This window comes from Bombus vosnesenskii, unplaced genomic scaffold, assembly GCF_011952255.1.
Source record: "Bombus vosnesenskii isolate JDL3184/JDL3185 unplaced genomic scaffold, Bvos_JDL3184-5_v1.1 scf7180000013304, whole genome shotgun sequence".
NCBI classification, from domain to species: Eukaryota; Metazoa; Arthropoda; class Insecta; order Hymenoptera; family Apidae; genus Bombus; species Bombus vosnesenskii.
The window spans coordinates 3,879,342-3,897,208 of record NW_022882953.1 but is presented as its reverse complement, the minus strand read 5'-3'; the positions used below and the strand labels follow the sequence as shown (position 1 = coordinate 3,897,208).

General features: G+C 33.0%; 2 protein-coding genes and 2 long non-coding RNA genes across 5 annotated transcripts in view; 2 read left to right on the top strand and 2 right to left on the bottom strand.

Moving 5' to 3' along the window:
- Positions 1–532: 532 nt before the first annotated feature.
- On the bottom strand, positions 533–843 carry LOC117234394. The gene is made up of 2 exons (XR_004493517.1): positions 787–843; positions 533–663 (listed from the first exon to the last, which is right to left on the bottom strand). It is a non-coding gene; the product is annotated as an uncharacterized LOC117234394 (long non-coding RNA).
- Positions 844–942: 99 nt separating this feature from the next.
- LOC117234387 (glycerol-3-phosphate phosphatase) lies at positions 943–2,620 on the top strand. The gene is made up of 6 exons (XM_033495538.1): positions 943–1,185; positions 1,368–1,528; positions 1,603–1,740; positions 1,823–2,030; positions 2,119–2,260; positions 2,341–2,620. The coding sequence occupies exons 1-6, from the start codon at positions 1,095–1,097 to the stop codon at positions 2,525–2,527; spliced, it is 927 nt and encodes a 308-aa protein (XP_033351429.1). The 5' UTR covers positions 943–1,094; the 3' UTR covers positions 2,528–2,620.
- Positions 2,621–6,366: 3,746 nt separating this feature from the next.
- The window catches only part of LOC117234385 (gamma-aminobutyric acid receptor alpha-like), a 95,830-nt gene continuing 84,329 nt past the window's right edge, over positions 6,367–17,867 (bottom strand). For both annotated transcript variants that reach the window (XM_033495534.1, XM_033495533.1), the window contains exons 7-9: positions 10,711–10,863; positions 9,821–10,080; positions 6,367–7,617 (exon numbers count right to left, since the gene is read on the bottom strand). In XM_033495534.1, coding sequence (XP_033351425.1) covers positions 7,228–7,617; positions 9,821–10,080; positions 10,711–10,863 — 803 coding nt within the window. In that variant the 3' untranslated portion in view covers positions 6,367–7,227. The remainder of the gene's footprint in view (positions 7,618–9,820; positions 10,081–10,710; positions 10,864–17,867) is intronic.
- Positions 7,379–8,260, top strand: LOC117234393. The gene is made up of 3 exons (XR_004493516.1): positions 7,379–7,517; positions 7,585–7,865; positions 7,961–8,260. It is a non-coding gene; the product is annotated as an uncharacterized LOC117234393 (long non-coding RNA).

Sequence of the window (17,867 nt, the reverse complement as noted above, 5' to 3'; positions counted from 1 at the left end):
TGTAAAGAACATTTATTTTGTGTGAAACAAATAATATGTAATTTAGTATTACATATGTTTTTTTGTGTTTATTAAGATCATATTTATTTTGATTATTTCTTTAATGAATAAAATATTTTTTTAAGAAAATAAAGGTGATGGAAGGAATAAGTATATAAACAAGAAATGGACAAAAACATAATAAGGGTTACAATGCAAAAACAATGTAATGATAGAATAAATATGTATATTATAATATTGATGTTCACAAAATTTGACTTTTATTTATAAACATGTAATAATACATATTATTTATAGACCTAGAAACATTATAAATTACAATACAATTTATAAACTATATTTCATTTTCCAATTATTCGATCAATTATAATAAATCAAAAAATTAGCTTTTTTATATTAAAATCATTTGTTTTTTATTCTTCAAGATACAGTATAAAATTTGTATATAAAAATCGAGTATATCATTACAGATTCTTTTATATGATCTATTTAAAATTTGCAAAATAATTAGTTATATTCGGACTGTTTGATAGTCTTTACATAAATATTATGTTATGTGTAATCTAAATCTAGTCCAATATATACAATTCAAAATCCCGCCGCAAACTGGCCGACATCCACGTGCGTTTGTTACAGCCAGAGACTCCATTCATTGAATGAATCCTATAAATAGAAGCCTGTATGGTATCAAAGTAAGCCATCAAATATGCCAAAAACATTCAGCAAGACGTATTTGTGGATTATATGCATTAAAAATTATTAAATTGCAATAAAAAAGGCAATAACTTTATGTTCATTAAATCGAAGTGCAGCCCATATTATTTCTCTATTGATATATATATAATTGCCAATCATATACATCTGTAGTTTGGAATGATATAGGAACAATTTATATTCCTATATTACGTAACCAGCACGCAAGGTCACGTTACAAATGCGTGAATGTCAATGATAGTACTGGTAGGGTGATAGACATGCTCTGTTTAAGATCATCTTTTTAGTTACCGCAGTTAATTGCTAAAGAGTGTACTTTGTGTGAATAGTAGACCTAGTTTCATTTCAGTTTGAAAAGTCGTATCTGCAGGTCAAGCAAAATGACGACAAAACGTTATATATTGTCATTATCAAGTGCAGAATTTAAAAATTTCATAGACTCCATTGATGTAGTTTTATCAGACTGTGATGGTGAGTGACTACTTAGTGCAAAATAATTTCTATAAAAAATTGTTGAAAATAAATATGCGTACTTTATGTTATTTTTATATCATATTTTTGATATTGGAGTATTTAATAATTGTAAGATAATAATAGACAAATACTTCAATGTACAATGTCATAAATGGTATTTTAATCTCAGTAAACCTTAGGCGTTCTATGGAAGGAAACCCAAGTAATAAAGAATTCACCTGAAACTGTAAATAAGTTTAAAGAATTAGGTAAAAAGTTTTTTTACATAACAAATAGTAATACTAAAACCAGGTCTGAATTTGTGGACAAGTGTAAAAATCTTAAGTATGATGCAACAATAGTAAGTAAAATATATGTTTTGGATTAAATAATATGCATTTATTGTTTAAAATGTTATTTTAAATTTTTCTTCAGGATGAAATAGTATGTTCTTCATTTTTGGCTGCTATGTATCTTAAGGAAAAAAGATTTAATAAAAAAGCATACGTAGTTGGGAGTGATGGTATTACCAAGGAATTGGAAGCTGAAGGTATCAAACATTTTGGTGTCGGAGTAAGTTTTTTTAAGCAAAAGATATATAATTGTCTTCAATTCAGCTCAAATTAACAATATGAAATTTGTTTTGTTATTATAGCCAGATGTAATGGAAGGTGATGAAGTAGAAATGATAGAAAACTTTAAACCAGACCCAGAAGTTGGAGCAGTTATTGTAGGCTTTGATAAACACTTTAGTTTTCCTAAGCTTGTGAAAGCTGCCACTTATTTACGAGATCCAAATGTTCATTTTATAGGGACAAATTGTGATGTAGAAAGACCATCGCCAAATACTAATAAATTCCCAGGTTGCAAAATTATTTATTATGCTACACTATTAATATATTTATTTCAAATATTTTTTAAAATTTTGAAGTATAAATTTTAATTATATAGGAACTGGATGCTTCATAAAGATTATAGAAATGGCATCCAATAGATCAGCAGTGATGCTTGGAAAACCAGAATCATTTTTGAGCGAATATATTATAAAGAAATATGGTTTAAATCCTCAAAGAACACTTATGATTGGTGACAAGTAAATATTATTCATAGTCATAACACTATGCAGCAGTATTTTATTATTGGTATGTTTAAAACATAATTATTCTATTTCAGTTGTAATACTGACATTCTTCTTGGGAAACGTTGTGGGTTTAAAACTCTTCTTGTATTAACGGGTATTACAACACAAAATGACGTAGATGCCATGAACGCTTCTACTACAAGTTCTAAAGATTTGATAATTCCAGACTATTATGCAAATGAGTTAGGTGATGTACTAAAAATGATTGCATCATCTTGATAATTTGGTAATATATAATTATTTCATTCTCATTTATATTTTTTGGTCTTTCTAATTGTTTGGATTACTAATATAATTATTTATTTATTATGACATATGCAAGAAATATTTTTCAATGTTCCTCCATATATATATATATATATATTTTTTTTTGTCTAATTAAAGATGTTTTATTATATAAAAATTGTTTAGTTACATGTACAATACATAATTGTTATTTAGCTAATATAGAAATTTGCATATAAAAATATACAGTGTTATAGTGTTATATGTAACATGTTCAATTTTAGCTAAAATAGTATCTTAAATAATATTAAAAATGATTAGTGTTCCAATTCAAATACAAAATGACAGTACAAATATGTAAAAATATGTAAAATTACTGTATTAATTTTGGGTATTTTTTATTAATATTACCTTTTGATAAATGTTCTTCAGAGAAACTGAGAGAAAAGATTTGCCAAAAAATTATATCTATATGATAGTCTGTGGTTACTGATAGAATTAGCATTTTGTATTTACTTGTATACCTAAATATTTTTATAACATTTAAAACATTGCATGCCTGGTGCATACAGCGAGAATTAGGTAAAATATATGTATGGATCTATGTTTAACTCAGCAATGAAGTTATAGTTTACATATATTACATATATATGTTAAATTATATGTATGTGTGTATATAATAACAATAAATGTTAAAAGCATATATAATGTTTATGTTATATATTTTTTATGTATTATATATTTATATTAAAGTACCTCTTAATATTATGGTTACTTTAAATAAGACATAAAAGAGTTTATTGATTTTATTAATTTCCGAACTTAGAAGCATCAATGGATCTTAAGCTTTTAATTTATATTTTTATATTTTTTGTATCAAAAAGTATTGCAATATTTGTTCATATTTTTTAAAAATCAATCTTATCAGAAAAATAATCTATATATAACAAATATTAACATGTAATATTTAATAATTATGTCGTTCAATATATGGAGTAAATCTCTTGTAATATGAGTAATAGACAATATCTCAGGGATTGATTCAGCATCTGAAAAAAGTTCATATAAATATATATCTGTTTGACCTTATTTACAAGTTATAGCAAATTTTATGTTGTAATAATCAATAAAAGAAGTTATCAGAATAATTTAAATAAAAGAAATGTAAATTCCTGAACTGCAATATCCTGAAACAGTGTCATTCTCAACTAAAAATATTCTTGTTCATTATGAAGATTATAAAATATCTCAAATAGAAGGAGCACATTTTAAAAATAATACGGTTTAATGTGTTTTCGAAACTTGAAAAACATGAATTCGTAGACGATTGCTATCTTGTAGAGGCATTATGATAAGGAGAAATTAATACATACATATGTAGTATATACGTATAGTGCGTATCGCGATACTACATACTAGTCTCTCAATAAATATATTACAGAGGCTTATTGTAAAGTAAGTACGATATTAGCGAAAGTTGAAGTGATTGAATGTGCCAGAAATCTTTGTGATAAATTGGCAATAAACGATAATTGGCAATAATAACGAAGATGGATAGGACACCTGTTGCTTTGTAAAAGGAAACACGTATAAGATTTCGTCAAACGATAATGTTTGCATATTTTGAATGTGCCGAAATGCATCATTCACCTTATGCTTAAAAATGAAAGTTATATAATTATATATATTATGTATACACATGTTTTATTATTGTATGCAGGATATTTGAAATTGAGATATATTATGGTCACAAATTTCAAGGTGCATGTAATAACGAAATTGGAAATTGGGAAGTACGAATATTTCTGCTACAGGAAAATTTTTTATTTATTTCTTATTTCCTTCTTTTCCTGTTTTTATTTGTAACTTCTCTTTTATTTACTAGAAATAATATAGATTTTTAATGTCAGCATTAATGATACAACATGCGTGCTAATTGAATGGCGTGAATATTGTTCATTTTGAAAATTTTGAACAGCAGAATATGTTTATAAAAGCTAATACAACTGTAGTATAATAACAAACTTATCATCATTATGGCGTTTTGCATTTCATTATATCAGTCAAATGAAAGTTATCGTAAATATGAATTGTTTGAGGTAAATATTGCATAAAATATGATGAAAGATAAGAAAGTATTGTATATAATTTGTTATCAGTAAAGAAATATTTGTTTTGTGTCAAAAAGGAAAAACAATTAACTGAAGCACATACTATCAATAAAAAATACAAATTTCTTAAATATTAAGAAACAGAACAATTTAAAGAAGTATTTAAAAATATTTACAAAACATGAAACGGTAATACTATGATTTCGAAACTAAATAAACGATATTTTGTTGTTTTTTTTACAAATTTGTTATAAGAAATGAAAGAATTCTATTGTATTTGTATTATATTTCTCATTATTTAATAGTATTTTCATAGAGGACATGTATTATGTATACCTCACTATACTCCATATGTTGAAAAATACTATATATCTTTATTTTATTGTAGCAGGCTATATTGTATGTACATATTTTGTGTATATATGTTACAATAAATAACAACGGACTGTTTTTAAAATTGATTTTTATTGTCGCACCTAATACGCAATTACCATTGAATATTTCTATCATTTCACTCACTAAACGTTCCTCTAATGATTAAAATTTATTCCGTACGTTTCACCGATATTTTATTATTAGATCAGACTGGCACAATTTTTTATCTGCAATTGATGCAACTTACATTTAAGTAGGAATTTCAAACAATTTTTATATATTTGTCCTAAACTTTATCGCATCATTTACATTTGAAATCTTTTTTTCACACATGCACGGAAGGTGAGAATTAATTTATTCTCTGAAACAGATTGAATGTTACAGATATCGCGACATTATAAAATTTCGTTTTATTAACAATTAAGAAGGAAGAAAAGTCGATAATTGAGAAAAAATAGGAAAAGCTTTTATCTTTTCATTGTTCACGTATTTTGTACAGTCTAACGAGGGAGATATTAAAGCTAAATTTTCTTTTCAGTAGACTAACTTGAACACTGTGTTTTCGAGGAATGAAAACCATAAATACTAACTATTGTATGGCACGTTAACGGTCAAAAATATGATACGACGATTTTAATTTGTTACCATTTATGACTGTTAGACAAAGGTCGAACCTATAATAATCAGTCGTTATCTGTAATGGAAATGATGAGTACAATTTAGTACTGTACCGGCTATCTCGTTCTAGCATGGTCATACAATCATTTGTTGACCCAATTGCTTGTTTCAAGAGTGGAGGAAGTAATTTCTGTGATTGTGATTGACAGAAATAGATTGGTGTTTTCCAATACATTTATCACTATTTAGAATGATTAATTGGTACGGATAAGGGATTTTTTATATCCGTGTTATATTCTTGTGCTATAATTTAACACTTAGGAGATTGAACATAATATTTCATATATATATATATCTCATTTTAACGCAGATAATTTTCCCATTTTTGTCAAGAATAATGAATAATGTTATTTGTCAACAAAAAATATGCTTATTAACCCTTAAACGGCTTGTAAGTCATTAATTATAAAAAGATATTTTTACATCTGATTGTTATTGTAAAGAGATATTTCTACATATATCATTCTATATTGAATCGTGAACATAACGTTTATTGTCATAAAATAGTAATAATAATATATACTGTTTACTGTCTAATAATGATACTGTTCAAATTATAAATTCGTCTACTATATTTAAAGTGTTAAACACAAAAAACCTATTATAGTTCGTTTTTTAAGAGTTACGATATGAATCACTATTTAACAAGATATAAAATTTAAACAATAATTATTTCTTAAACCGATTTAAACAATATTTATCTCTTCAGTTTCTCCGCATACATTACAAACTCACATTTTAAGCTTTACTAAATATTTATATAGCGTTTCATAAAGTTTCCTAGTCTGGTCTCATATCTTCGTCCGTATTGTTGGTATCGATTATTTATCAGTAGCATCGTTCACAAGGTTAATCGTATTGAACAACAATTGCGAAGAATGCAGAATTCCGAATGAAATATGTATCATTGTACTAATTGTAAAGGAAATTGGAAAATGTCACAACTTTTTAATGTTTCGTATACAAACTTATAAAATATATCTTTTCAATATAGAAATTAGATCGTTTATATCCAAACATACATCTTCTTGCTGTTTCAGACTTTTAAAAAAATTCTGCCATACTTATTAACATCTTTGTTATATTATCTAATTAATCACTTGTTAAGTCAAATATTAGAATCTCCTCTTGAAATATTCGCAATTCTTTTCGAAAAGATTCCAGGGTGAAATTTTACTTTGATCGCAAGCTAAGCAATAATTAAAACTTTTTTTAAACAATAGTTAGAAACTTCTCCTACAGAGAGTTAAAAATACAAATGCAAATGTCTCTAATACTCATAATATTCATGCATCCTTGTCCCTTTCTATTTAATACGATTGAACTTACGAACGATAACGTAATATTCGTTCATACGCTCGTCCATATCTCTCATTGTCCTCGTAAATCGCCCGCCGGCCAACAATTTTTATTAAGTGATCGCTTAAAGTAATATCGTAGATTGGTCGACATCTCCTTCTCCGTTGAGTAATCTCGTGGAGAACATTCGTACACTTGTTTTCCCTTGGTTGTCCCGTTTAGCGACCGATTTCACGTGCCGTTCGAATCCACGTTGTAGTAATTGATACGCTCGCTTCTCGACAGATACGCGCACCAGTAGAACACGTTGATAGCCAGGAAGAACACGGGGAACACGATGCGGCTGGCACGATCGATTTTCGATACGGAATTGTATCTAGGCGTTCTTCTGCGTCGCCTTCGACCGGATCCCTCTTTTCTGCTCGGAGGAGCTTGACGAGGGGGCGGGCTGCAGGTCACGCAGGACATCTGCCAGTGGCCCACTGTAGGATTTCTGCTGGGTTCTGGGATCGCTGATAACGGTATCACTTCGATCATACCGTCCTCATTCATCGTAAAATTTCGACTTGACTGCCCTCGTGCCGTTAGGTTTCCAGCGGTTCTTTTGTGCGATTGGAGTACCTGAAATAAGTAGCAGCAGATATTTATCGTGCGTTTCAATGCTTTCGCATACAATATATAGTCTAATAATATTCCGACGGGATAGGTGAAATGATAAACGTCCCTTAAATTAAACGAGAATTAAAACGAAAAAAACGAGAGGCGCGGAGGAAAATATTGTCTCTCGAAATTCATCTGGAACTTGCAAATATTTTCGTTGGATTGTTTTTGTTGTTTTCTGCTAGTTTTATTGATCCAGAATATTCGAAGTAATATTTTATTTTATATTTATTATTTTTTATTGGTATTTATTGTTTTATTTCACCATCCATTCGTTACATGTGTCTGTGGATATGTTTTTTAGTCTACGCTGTTTCTGGTCGCATAATTGACGGATAAATGAAAGCTGTTTCCGGCTTGCAAGCTCGCATACGAACCATATATTTGAGGTAGCATAAAAATAATATTAATACATTAACGACTATTGACGTAATATCGCGTCTCTCCAAGGCGAAAACATGTCCAAGTATAAGCTAGTCGTGCCAAGCTGATTATGAATATCTACAAGGAAAGAAGGATCTCTTGTGTTTAGTTTAATTAATAATAATAACCGATGTAAAGTACTTTAGACTTTGAAAACAATATATAACCATAATTGTCGAAACTTGTCATCTTGAAATTTCAGGATTTTCGTACAATTACTGGCTGTGAGTATGTTAAGATACAGTGTACGATATTTAAGACGACTTCTTAGTGTTCTTTTATGTTTCGATTCTGTTTTGTACATGGAAACGTTAAAAATGATCGAATTATCTTCGTTTCAAACGAATGACCGCACTTTTGGAACTATATTTTCTCAAACCTTCTTTTATCCACCAAATGGAACTTATTCGATGAATTAACGCGTTGGTCATGCATGTAAATGTATTTCAAATCGAAGGTAATTTTATTTCGATGCGAATAACTTTTCTTTTCCTTCTATTAAGGCTTTTCATTGCAGTAACCTACATACAACTTTAGGAATCCAATTATTTCTTGGATTGGATTAAAGTAACTTTAAATCAACATTTATATTCCCTTTATACTTCATGTTCTTTACTGTTATATGGAGATCGAATGATATATACGTATACTCTTCCTCTTATGTAAATCAAAGTATCATGGTCCAGGTACTTTATTTTGTTTCTTTATATGCAATTCGTTTCCATAATGAAGAATATGATGACCTATTAAAGTCTTTTATTTTGTTGGTGCATTTATAATAAATTCAGTCTTTCCAAAAATATACGCAGCGTTAGGAAAAATAAGTTAAGTCTCTAAAGGTTTACATTCGCTAACAAGGGAAGTTTCTCATTTGACCCTCACCGATTTCAATAAAAGCTCTCATCTGTTTCTTTTTCACGAGTGTTGTACTACCCTACTGTAGAAAAAAAAGAAGAGTGATAAATGCAAAACGTGTAAAACAAGTTTCTTTGTATCTTTCAATACTTGTGGATATTTCGTAACATAGATTTTGTTTATTAATGTTCGCTATCAAGTTTTCGTAGAAGCATGTGTCTAATATTGGAGGGGACGTAAGAAAGCGTCTATGATGGATTATCACGCTGGCAGAGCGACGATTTCGATCTTTATAACCGGAACTCAGAAATCGGGTTTGCCGATTTCAATATGGAACAATGCCAAAATAACGGAGATTTGCATGATCTCTTATAAAGTATGAATATTGAACGATCTTGCACGTATTCGTGAAATATAAGCGAGAGATTTATCATTGTTATTGGAATTTGGGAGTATTTTTGTTCCATTTCCATTTTAAATACCAGTGATTTATCGTAGTCGCTACTTATTAATCAAAACTTTAACACTTGAATAATTGAATATAGGTTGTGCCAATCTCAATATCGATATCTGTTTTTTCTGATTTAGATATTGAAAGAACGCTACGCACAGAATAAGATTATTTTTATTCTCTGCGTAGAAGATAATATAATTTCTATACTTCCACGTCATAAATGTTCGTTATTATGAAATAATTAAATAACCGTAGAGGCAAATGGTTTAACACAAATTCGATGCAACTAGATTAATTTACAATGGACAAATTTGTGAAAACAGATTTAAATATGTTTGACGGGTGATAATGGTTATTATAAAAGTTGATAAACTGTTCGTTCTTTCGATCGTTTTCACTGAAGTAATAAAATATCAAATGCATGCAAATTACCGGTTCTTTCTGCAATTGTCGTGTATTCGCCTCCTCCTCGTCGCTGGAACTCTCACTTTCGCTTAAATCGGAGCTGAAATAACACTCGCCGGAACCGTACTTGGTGAAATAATGCACCACCGCGAATTGTATAATGGTGGCAAAAATGAAAGCGAACGAAAGGAAAACGAAGAAGTCCAGGGCAGTGGGGTAAGGAACTTTAGGCAAATCTGTCCGCGCCTCTAATCCCAGAAATGTCATCGTTAATACGGTTGTTATACCTTTAAACAAATATGAAAGGACTTTTATTTATATTTCATTCGATTGTCAAGTTATCAAAGAATATACATATTCGGCTTCAAAATATAATTTTTAAAATGGCTCGAAACCAACGCAGTCGTTATTGTTTATATAATTGAGATAAAACAACGAATGTGTTACATCTGTCGCAGTGCTCTATCGATTATCCTCACAGTTTGTTTTATCATTCATTTGAACAACAGATATGTTGCAAACAATCGAAGTATGATTTTATCCAATTCCCAATGATAAAATGTTTTGGCAGATATTTTTTTTTGTGAATTTAATAAAGAAAAATCTAATTATTAGAAGAAGACAAAAGAAAAACTATTATACATCGTTTTACAAATAAGATGAAGTCATTATATGATTTAATAAATAGGCGGATAGAAATTCCTTTTCCCGAATAAAATCAATATAAAACTGTCTGAAATTTCCAATCGACGTAACAAGTTAAATATCCGGTAAAAGTATCACTATAATCATATACTTCTGGTATTATTTCTACCACGCGATTAACCTTCGTTGTTATTTAAAAAATCTGATTTATTTTTATTTACTTGCTTCTAGCGTACGTGTATCTTTGAAACATGGCCTAGCTATGAACTTACCCAGTGATACACGATCTGCAGTGGCTTCTCGATTTAACCAGAAGGAGACCCAAGATAGGACCACGAGTAAAACACAGGGCCCGTATACTTGTATAAGAAAATTACCCATGTGCCTCTGCAGATGAAAATATACCAGCAGCATCGAATATTCCGCTGTAATCAGATAATATATTCAATACGTAACACAGAAAAATTTATTATTTATTTACTATTAGGTTGTCCGAAAAATTTCTTTCGTTTCATAAAGTGATAATAGATGAACAACAATTTCTGTTTTATATTATTTTATTGAATTAGGTGTGATCCATTTCGTTCTATTTCTATTATTATGTTAGTGCATAATTTAATAAACTGATATAAAATAAAAAACATTGTGCATCTATTATCTCTTTATAAAACGAAAGAAACTTTTCGGACAACTTAATATATTTCTTTATTCATGAATTTATTTCAAGGTATACATAGCGCGTAATTAGCGATTACATGTTTACAAGATTAATGATACACGGTTACATGGAATTGAATATGTTTAACTGTTTAAAAAAGTCTCGAACGCGTTATGAATGCTTTGAGAAACATTCATGTTTAGACGTTCGTATCGGCTTTAATGTTGCAACTGTTTCTTTCAGGTGAAAATCTAGGGCAGTCCGATAAACTGTGCTGTATGGTTATAGGTGAGCCACAAGATTGGCATTCAGGAGATGATTGTTTTGTTAACAACTACTCGTGCGTAAGTCTGGAATGGTCGGTGCGAATGCGGGTGAGGGCGGCTTAGTTCTGATTAGTGCTGAGACGTTGGGTATCTCTTGCACGCTAGATCGTACTGTGCGAAGTTTTGTATGGGGGTTGTTGAGCCATAAACAGTCCTAAAATTTTAGAAGCGGAAGTTAGGCCTGATTTTTCTTCACGGTAAATAAGTTTTGATGCCCTCTTGCTTTCTATATGACTGGGAATCTATATCAATTTGATGCTATACTGTTTATTTCAATGATCGAATGGATTTCTAAATATTTATGACGCTACGTGTTAAGGCGTTTTCGATGGCTTGAGTTTCGCAGGATAAAGAAGAGAAGGAATAATCTGCGTGTAGAAGTAAAATCGTTTCTAACAAATATTTATTATATTACCCTTAATATTTTGTTACAATATAATGGTAAATATGTAGAATCTAATCTGTCCTCTGTTCCTTGTTATACTATAATCCACATTTGTAATCTATCTTTTTTTATGTTTCGAATGAAAAAAAGAGAAAGAGGATTACAATTTCACTCATAAAACTAATAAATCGAGTTAATTCAATATTCCACGATCCTTTTCGTTCGGTCCACCTTCACCTATTGTTCGATATGTATATAATATTTATCTTCCACTCGTTTCAATTTTCATCTGTAGTTGAGTTCCACATCGAATATCAACAAGGTTCGACCGGAATCGAAATCAAACAGGGTCGCGATCATTAGTTTCTTCGGTTACGCACAAACCATATCCTAGCGTCCAACGTAGCAGCTAGTCGTTCTGTTTGCCTGCACTTTTTCCTCGATAACGAGTACAATGTACAAGGAACAAATGGCATCTGTTTCGATTTGTCCAACGCAAACAGAAATGATACCATGCATACACGTGAATGTTTGCACCACGTTCACGGATCCTTAAAAAATTTTTACTACCCTATTGATGCAATCACAGTGACGACGCGACGATTGTTTGTGGAGTATTAATCGATGCTAATCCAATTAAAAGTGGAAGTCGTTGTGAGTCGGCGTCTCCCTTCTCGTTATCAGCCGATGGAAATACAAGAGGGACGAGAGTTTTCTGCAGGAGGATGCTGCAATTAGTCGTCGTTTCTTCCGTTGCCAACTTTCAACGTGGAACCTCTTTTCTTCATCCTCCTTCTCCTGTTTCATCCCCTATCCTCTTCCATTGCTTCTCCTCCATCTTTTCCTTTTTCTTTACGTCGTCGTTTTCTCGCACCACTTGTCGGTCCGCTCGAATCCCACCCACTTCCGGGCTGATTCATTCGTACCTTCGATATTCCTATAGAATCCGTAAGCGTGGCCCGATAAAAGTTTCCAATCGAGATCCTTTGCAGTCGTTAAGAGACAATTCCTTCCTCTCGTTTCTCTAATTCGAACAAGCCTTAGCCACCGACATTCTTCGATGACTCTTATCGTGGCTATACGTTTCTCTTTCGATTATACTTCCGTCGTCTATCTTTTCTTTCCTCGGTTTGATCCTTGATACATCGTGTCGTCGATAAGGATTTTTCGCTGAAATCTATTCTTAAATGGAGTTTCCTTTTACGGGTTATCGCCTGGCGTACAAGTACGGTTCTTTAGGTAGACAATTCTGAAAATATTTTGAAAGATGAGAAAGAACAGGTCGAAGATGAATGTTGAAGTATTACGGATAGATTATTGTCTGGTATACGAGTATTATTATGTCGTATGAAGCGTGATTTCTGAGGGAGGCGACTTGGAAAATATTTTTAAAGATGAGGAAGGATAGATCGAAGGTGAAAGCTGAAAGTATTATGGGTAGGTTATTGTGTGGAATACAAATGGTTGTCGTGTTATACGAAGTACGATTTTCGAGGGGGTCAATTTTGAAAGTATTTTTCAAAATGAGAATGGATAGATCGAAAGTTGAGGTATTAAAGATATTCAAACTATGAAACGGAGATTGTTCGACCGTTCGCGGAGAGATGTGTTCGCGATAGATAGCGTCAATGGAAATCGTAAATTTTCGTTACGATTAGTTAATTTTACAAAGGAGTTTATTGAGCCCAGAAAATACAGAGTGCGTTATTCATAATAAACATGAATTTTTGTAGTGGTATATTAGGCAAAGGTACCGATACGCGGCGGTACAACGTAGCCATGCTGTATTATGTGTCGGCGCTTTACATTTTTTGTTGTATGATGCGGTTTTTGGGTTTAAGCCTCTGGGGAGCGGAGCTTTTTTTTTATTTTTTTTCCTGTCCTGAAAAAACTTGGTCGTAAAACAGGACGTTTTCGTTACGATTAGTTAATCGACGCCACGAAATGATCGATCCCTATTTCGTTTAGGACAATAGAGATGATTGAACTGATTATAACACTGAGGTAAAAGGTTACAATATACACTTTATTCCAATAACTTCTTGGAAATAACATTCAATATTCCAGTTGATATGTTGACAGACAGAATACAAGTTAAGACAAAATACAGTGAGTACAGTGACGGATCAGAAAACAAACAGAAAACTAACTAAAAACTCCTGTTCTGTGGAGGTATTTATACTGAACCGGGGAAGGTTATTTACGAGTGAAAATTCTAGGAAAAAATGGGAAAACCCACGTTTCCCTATTTGCCTTTGGATTATTGCAGTCCGACATGTGATGTTTGCACCGCTAGTGGCCATCCCGACCGAGAGACGGAATTCAGCCCGTACCAGATAACGGGACGTAACATCCTCTCCCCGTTGAGAGGCTACCGATTGTGAATATAGAGTTAATTACATCTTCCACCAAACTCCTTCTCGATTGATTCTGCTGAATCGGATTGGCTCGGTAGGGGGATGAAACGTTTGACACCTCAATCCAAGATGCTGGTTGCCGTCTTAACCGCGGCCGTCCGGATGATGTCGTCGGCGTCTAGATGAACCTTGATTTTATTATTTATTTATTTGAATTTTACAATTTGTCCAGTAGGACATTTGGTAAAATATTATAGCGGTATACTAGTATAACATGTGGGTGGCAACCCCCAGCGGGGTACCATCATCGTGTTTGTTAGGTTATGTTCTTGTGAGATCTGTTGGGTGTTTCCTTTTTAATCTTCTTTTTATGCTTGATGTGTCGACCGTTTCCGCTGCTAGCCGGTTTGGGTGCGTTGCTATTCTTTCTCTGTACCTTCTTGCACTTCTGTTAATCTCCTCCTTGACCGTTGGTATTCCCAGGTCTTTCCGAATGTCCTCGTTTCTAACGTACGATTTCATTGACGAGTCTGTGCGTTTGTTCTATTGTGAAGTGTTTGTTTTAAATCCGAATTGGTGATCCGGTATTGATTCTTCTCTATTATGGGTTTTATCCGGTCGTAAATTATTTTCTCTAGTATCTTAGAGAACACCGGAAGTAGTGAGATTGGTCGGTAGGATTTGGTTTCGTGTGGGTCCTTGCCTGGTTTGGGTATCATTATGATTTGTGCCAGTTTCCAAGTTTTTGGAAAGTATTGTTTCTTAGTATTGCGTTAACTATTATTGTGATTTGTCTTATCGCTTTTGGCGGAAGGTTTTTCAAGATTTTGCCGTTAATTAGATCGATTCCTGGTGCTTTATTATTTTTTGTTTTCTCAATTATGTTTCTGATTTCTTGTGCTGTTGCTTTGGGTATGGTGTAGTGATTGTCAGTTGGTGTACTATTGTGGTTGCTGTTGTTGATGTTATGTGGGGTGAATGTGTTGCATAGGTGGTTGGAAAATTCTTCAGCTTGCTCTTCGTTGCTTCTTGCCCATGTGTTGTCTGCTCTTCTGATTGCTGGTACCATTTTTATTGTCTTCTTTATTTTTTTTGTGGCTTTCCATAGGGAGTAGTTGTAGTTCTCGTGAGCAGATAGTGACTCGATGAACTTTGTGAACTCGTTGTTGTTGTGCTCTTTTATTTTGTTTTTTATTTCTTTTGTGAGTTTGTTTAGGTGTTTTTTGTTTTCTTTTGTTCTGTGTTTTTGCCATTTTGCTTTCGCTTTTCTTTTTTCTCTAATTTTTTCGAGGATGTCTAGTGGAACTGTTTTTGTTTGTCTGTTGGTTGTTTCAGGTATAGTGGTTGCCCTTGCTGCTTCTTGGATAGTTTCTGTGAATGTTGTTACTGCTTGATCGATGTGTTCAGGTGTTTTCAATGGGATGTTGCAGCTAATTTTGCTCTCTATTATTTCTTTGAATATTTGCCATTTGGTGGTTTTATTGCGTAGCCTCTCTGTGCTGCTGTAAAGTATTGGTTTGTTTCTGTGTAATTAGTATGGGCGTATGGTCGGAGGTAAGCTCGAGGCTGGGTGCTATGTTTAGTTTATTTGCGTTTAGTCCCTTTGCAACTGCAAAGTCTAGCAGGTCAGGTATTTTGCTCAGGTCTGTCGGCCAGTATGTCGGTCTTCCTGTGGATAATATATTCAGGTTGTTATTTCTAATGTATTTTTCCAAGGTTCTGCCTCGAGGTGTGATGATTCTTGATCCCCATAGTGTGTGCTTTGAGTTATAGTCTCCCGCTGCAATATACTTGTCACCTAAGTGTCGGAAGTACTCTTCCCACATTTGCGTTGTAATTTTGTGTCGCAGCGGTACGTATACTGCTGACAACTGCAGTTGGTTGCTGTTAGTCTGTACAGTAACGGTGGTTGCTTGTATATGTTCCTTACTGACCGTCCCTACTACTGCCGTCCCTCCGTGTGCTTTCCTTGAGGGATGCTTGGTGTCGTATATGGTGTAGTGCGGTATTTTTATATAGCTTTTTATTGTGAGGCGTGTTTCTGAGACGAGTAGTATATCGATGTTGTTGCTATACAGGAATGTTTTAGTTTCTAGGGCCCTTTGTTGTAGGCCGTTAGAGTTCCAGGCTGCTATTTTGAGCGTGTCTAGTTTTATTTTTTGCAAATCATGTTAGTAAGTAATTGTAACATGACTGTTATCTGCTGTGTTTGCTGTCTGAGGAGTTCGTTTTGGTCGCTTATCATTTTTGAGAGTATTTCGGTGTTTTTTATGGAATGTTTTATTAACTCTTTGATTTCTGTAGCGTCGTTGCTGTGGTTGTTCTGTTCTTGATTGTCTCAGGGTGACGACCGGTTGACTACTTGCGCGTAGCTTCGGCTTCTAGCGGTGTTGGTGTTAGTGTGGTTATTGTTCCTTGCGTGCTGTGTATTTGGTGTTAACGTAGGTTCTGTGTTGTCCTGTTGCGTGTGGAAATTGTTGTGTGTCCTGTTACGAAGCGGCGGAAAAAGTTTACTTTGAAGTTGCTTTCTTACTAGACAGCCTTTGTAACTCGCTGGGTGATTTCCACCGCAATTGTAACATTTTACGTCGTTTATTTTTCCCGTGTGTGGGCAGTTCGCTGTTAGGTGCTTTTCTGCGCATTTGACACATGCCGGGTTCCTGTTGCAGTAATTTTTAGTGTGTCCATATTGTTGACACCTCATGCATTGTGGTATGTCTTTTTTGTGCCTGGGTGGCTCGACTGTGATTAGTGTGTTTAAGATTTTTTTAATATCGAAAATTGCCTTGTTGTTATTTTTAGGTTCTAATTCTATTAAGAATAGCGGTAGTGGTTGCTTCGTATCGTACTTTGTAATATTGTTTATAGTTCTTGTTTGGTGGCCTATCTTTGCTAATTCGTCACTTAGATTTTTTGTGTTAATTTTTGGGTGCAGTCCTCTTATAACTACTTTGTAGCTCCTTTCCGTTTTGAGCTGGTACGTGTGGTATATGGCATTTTTTCCCCTTAATTCTTTTATAACTTTTCTATAATTTTCTGGTGTGTTTGTTTGGATTTTTACCTGTTCTAATTTTGTTTGTTTTATTGTGTAACTATCCTTTCCAACAATATTGTTAAGTTGATCAATAAGCGGGTCTATTATTTGCGCCTCAACAAATATTGGTGGAGGTTTTGTGATGTGTGTTGATTGGGTTGCGGTGTTGCTTGTTGGGTCGTTGTCTAATTCTTCTGTTAGCGAGCTGTAGGAGTTTCTTAGCGGTAATTCTTGCAGCCATCGCTGCTTTTCCATATCTAGGTTGCCTGTTATTTTTCTTTTTTTGTTATAGCTGGCTATCTTTCAGCTTTCGTCCTGTTGAGTTGTTACTTTGTTGTTTTCCATGTCAACTTCTATTGTGGCTGAGCAAGTCCTGTCCTTGGTTTGTTGGTTGACTTGTTTTTAATGTATCTGTTGTTTTGTGTATGTAGTATTGATCTTGTTTGTTTATAATTCTTATCGGTGGAATATTTTCCATAGTAGGTTTGCTAGTCTTCTTAATATAGGACACGGGTTTCCACCGTTTGGCTATAGGCGTAACCGTTCTTAAGTTTCTCTTCCCCACTTGCCGCACTTTCTCTGAAGCACTGTTTTACACGCCCGTTTAGCTCGGCTGCTCGGGCAGAACTGATTAACCCAGTAGCATCCGACTCATTACACAATGATCTG

Excerpts from the sequence above, each read along its gene's own strand:
- LOC117234387 (XM_033495538.1), top strand. The coding sequence starts at position 1,095 with ATGACGACAAAACGTTATATATTGTCATTATCAAGTGCAGAATTTAAA. Across the intron at positions 1,529-1,602 it reads TTAAGTATGATGCAACAATA|GATGAAATAGTATGTTCTTC; the intron begins GTAAGTAAAATA and ends ATTTTTCTTCAG. Across the intron at positions 2,261-2,340 it reads ACACTTATGATTGGTGACAA|TTGTAATACTGACATTCTTC; the intron begins GTAAATATTATT and ends ATTCTATTTCAG.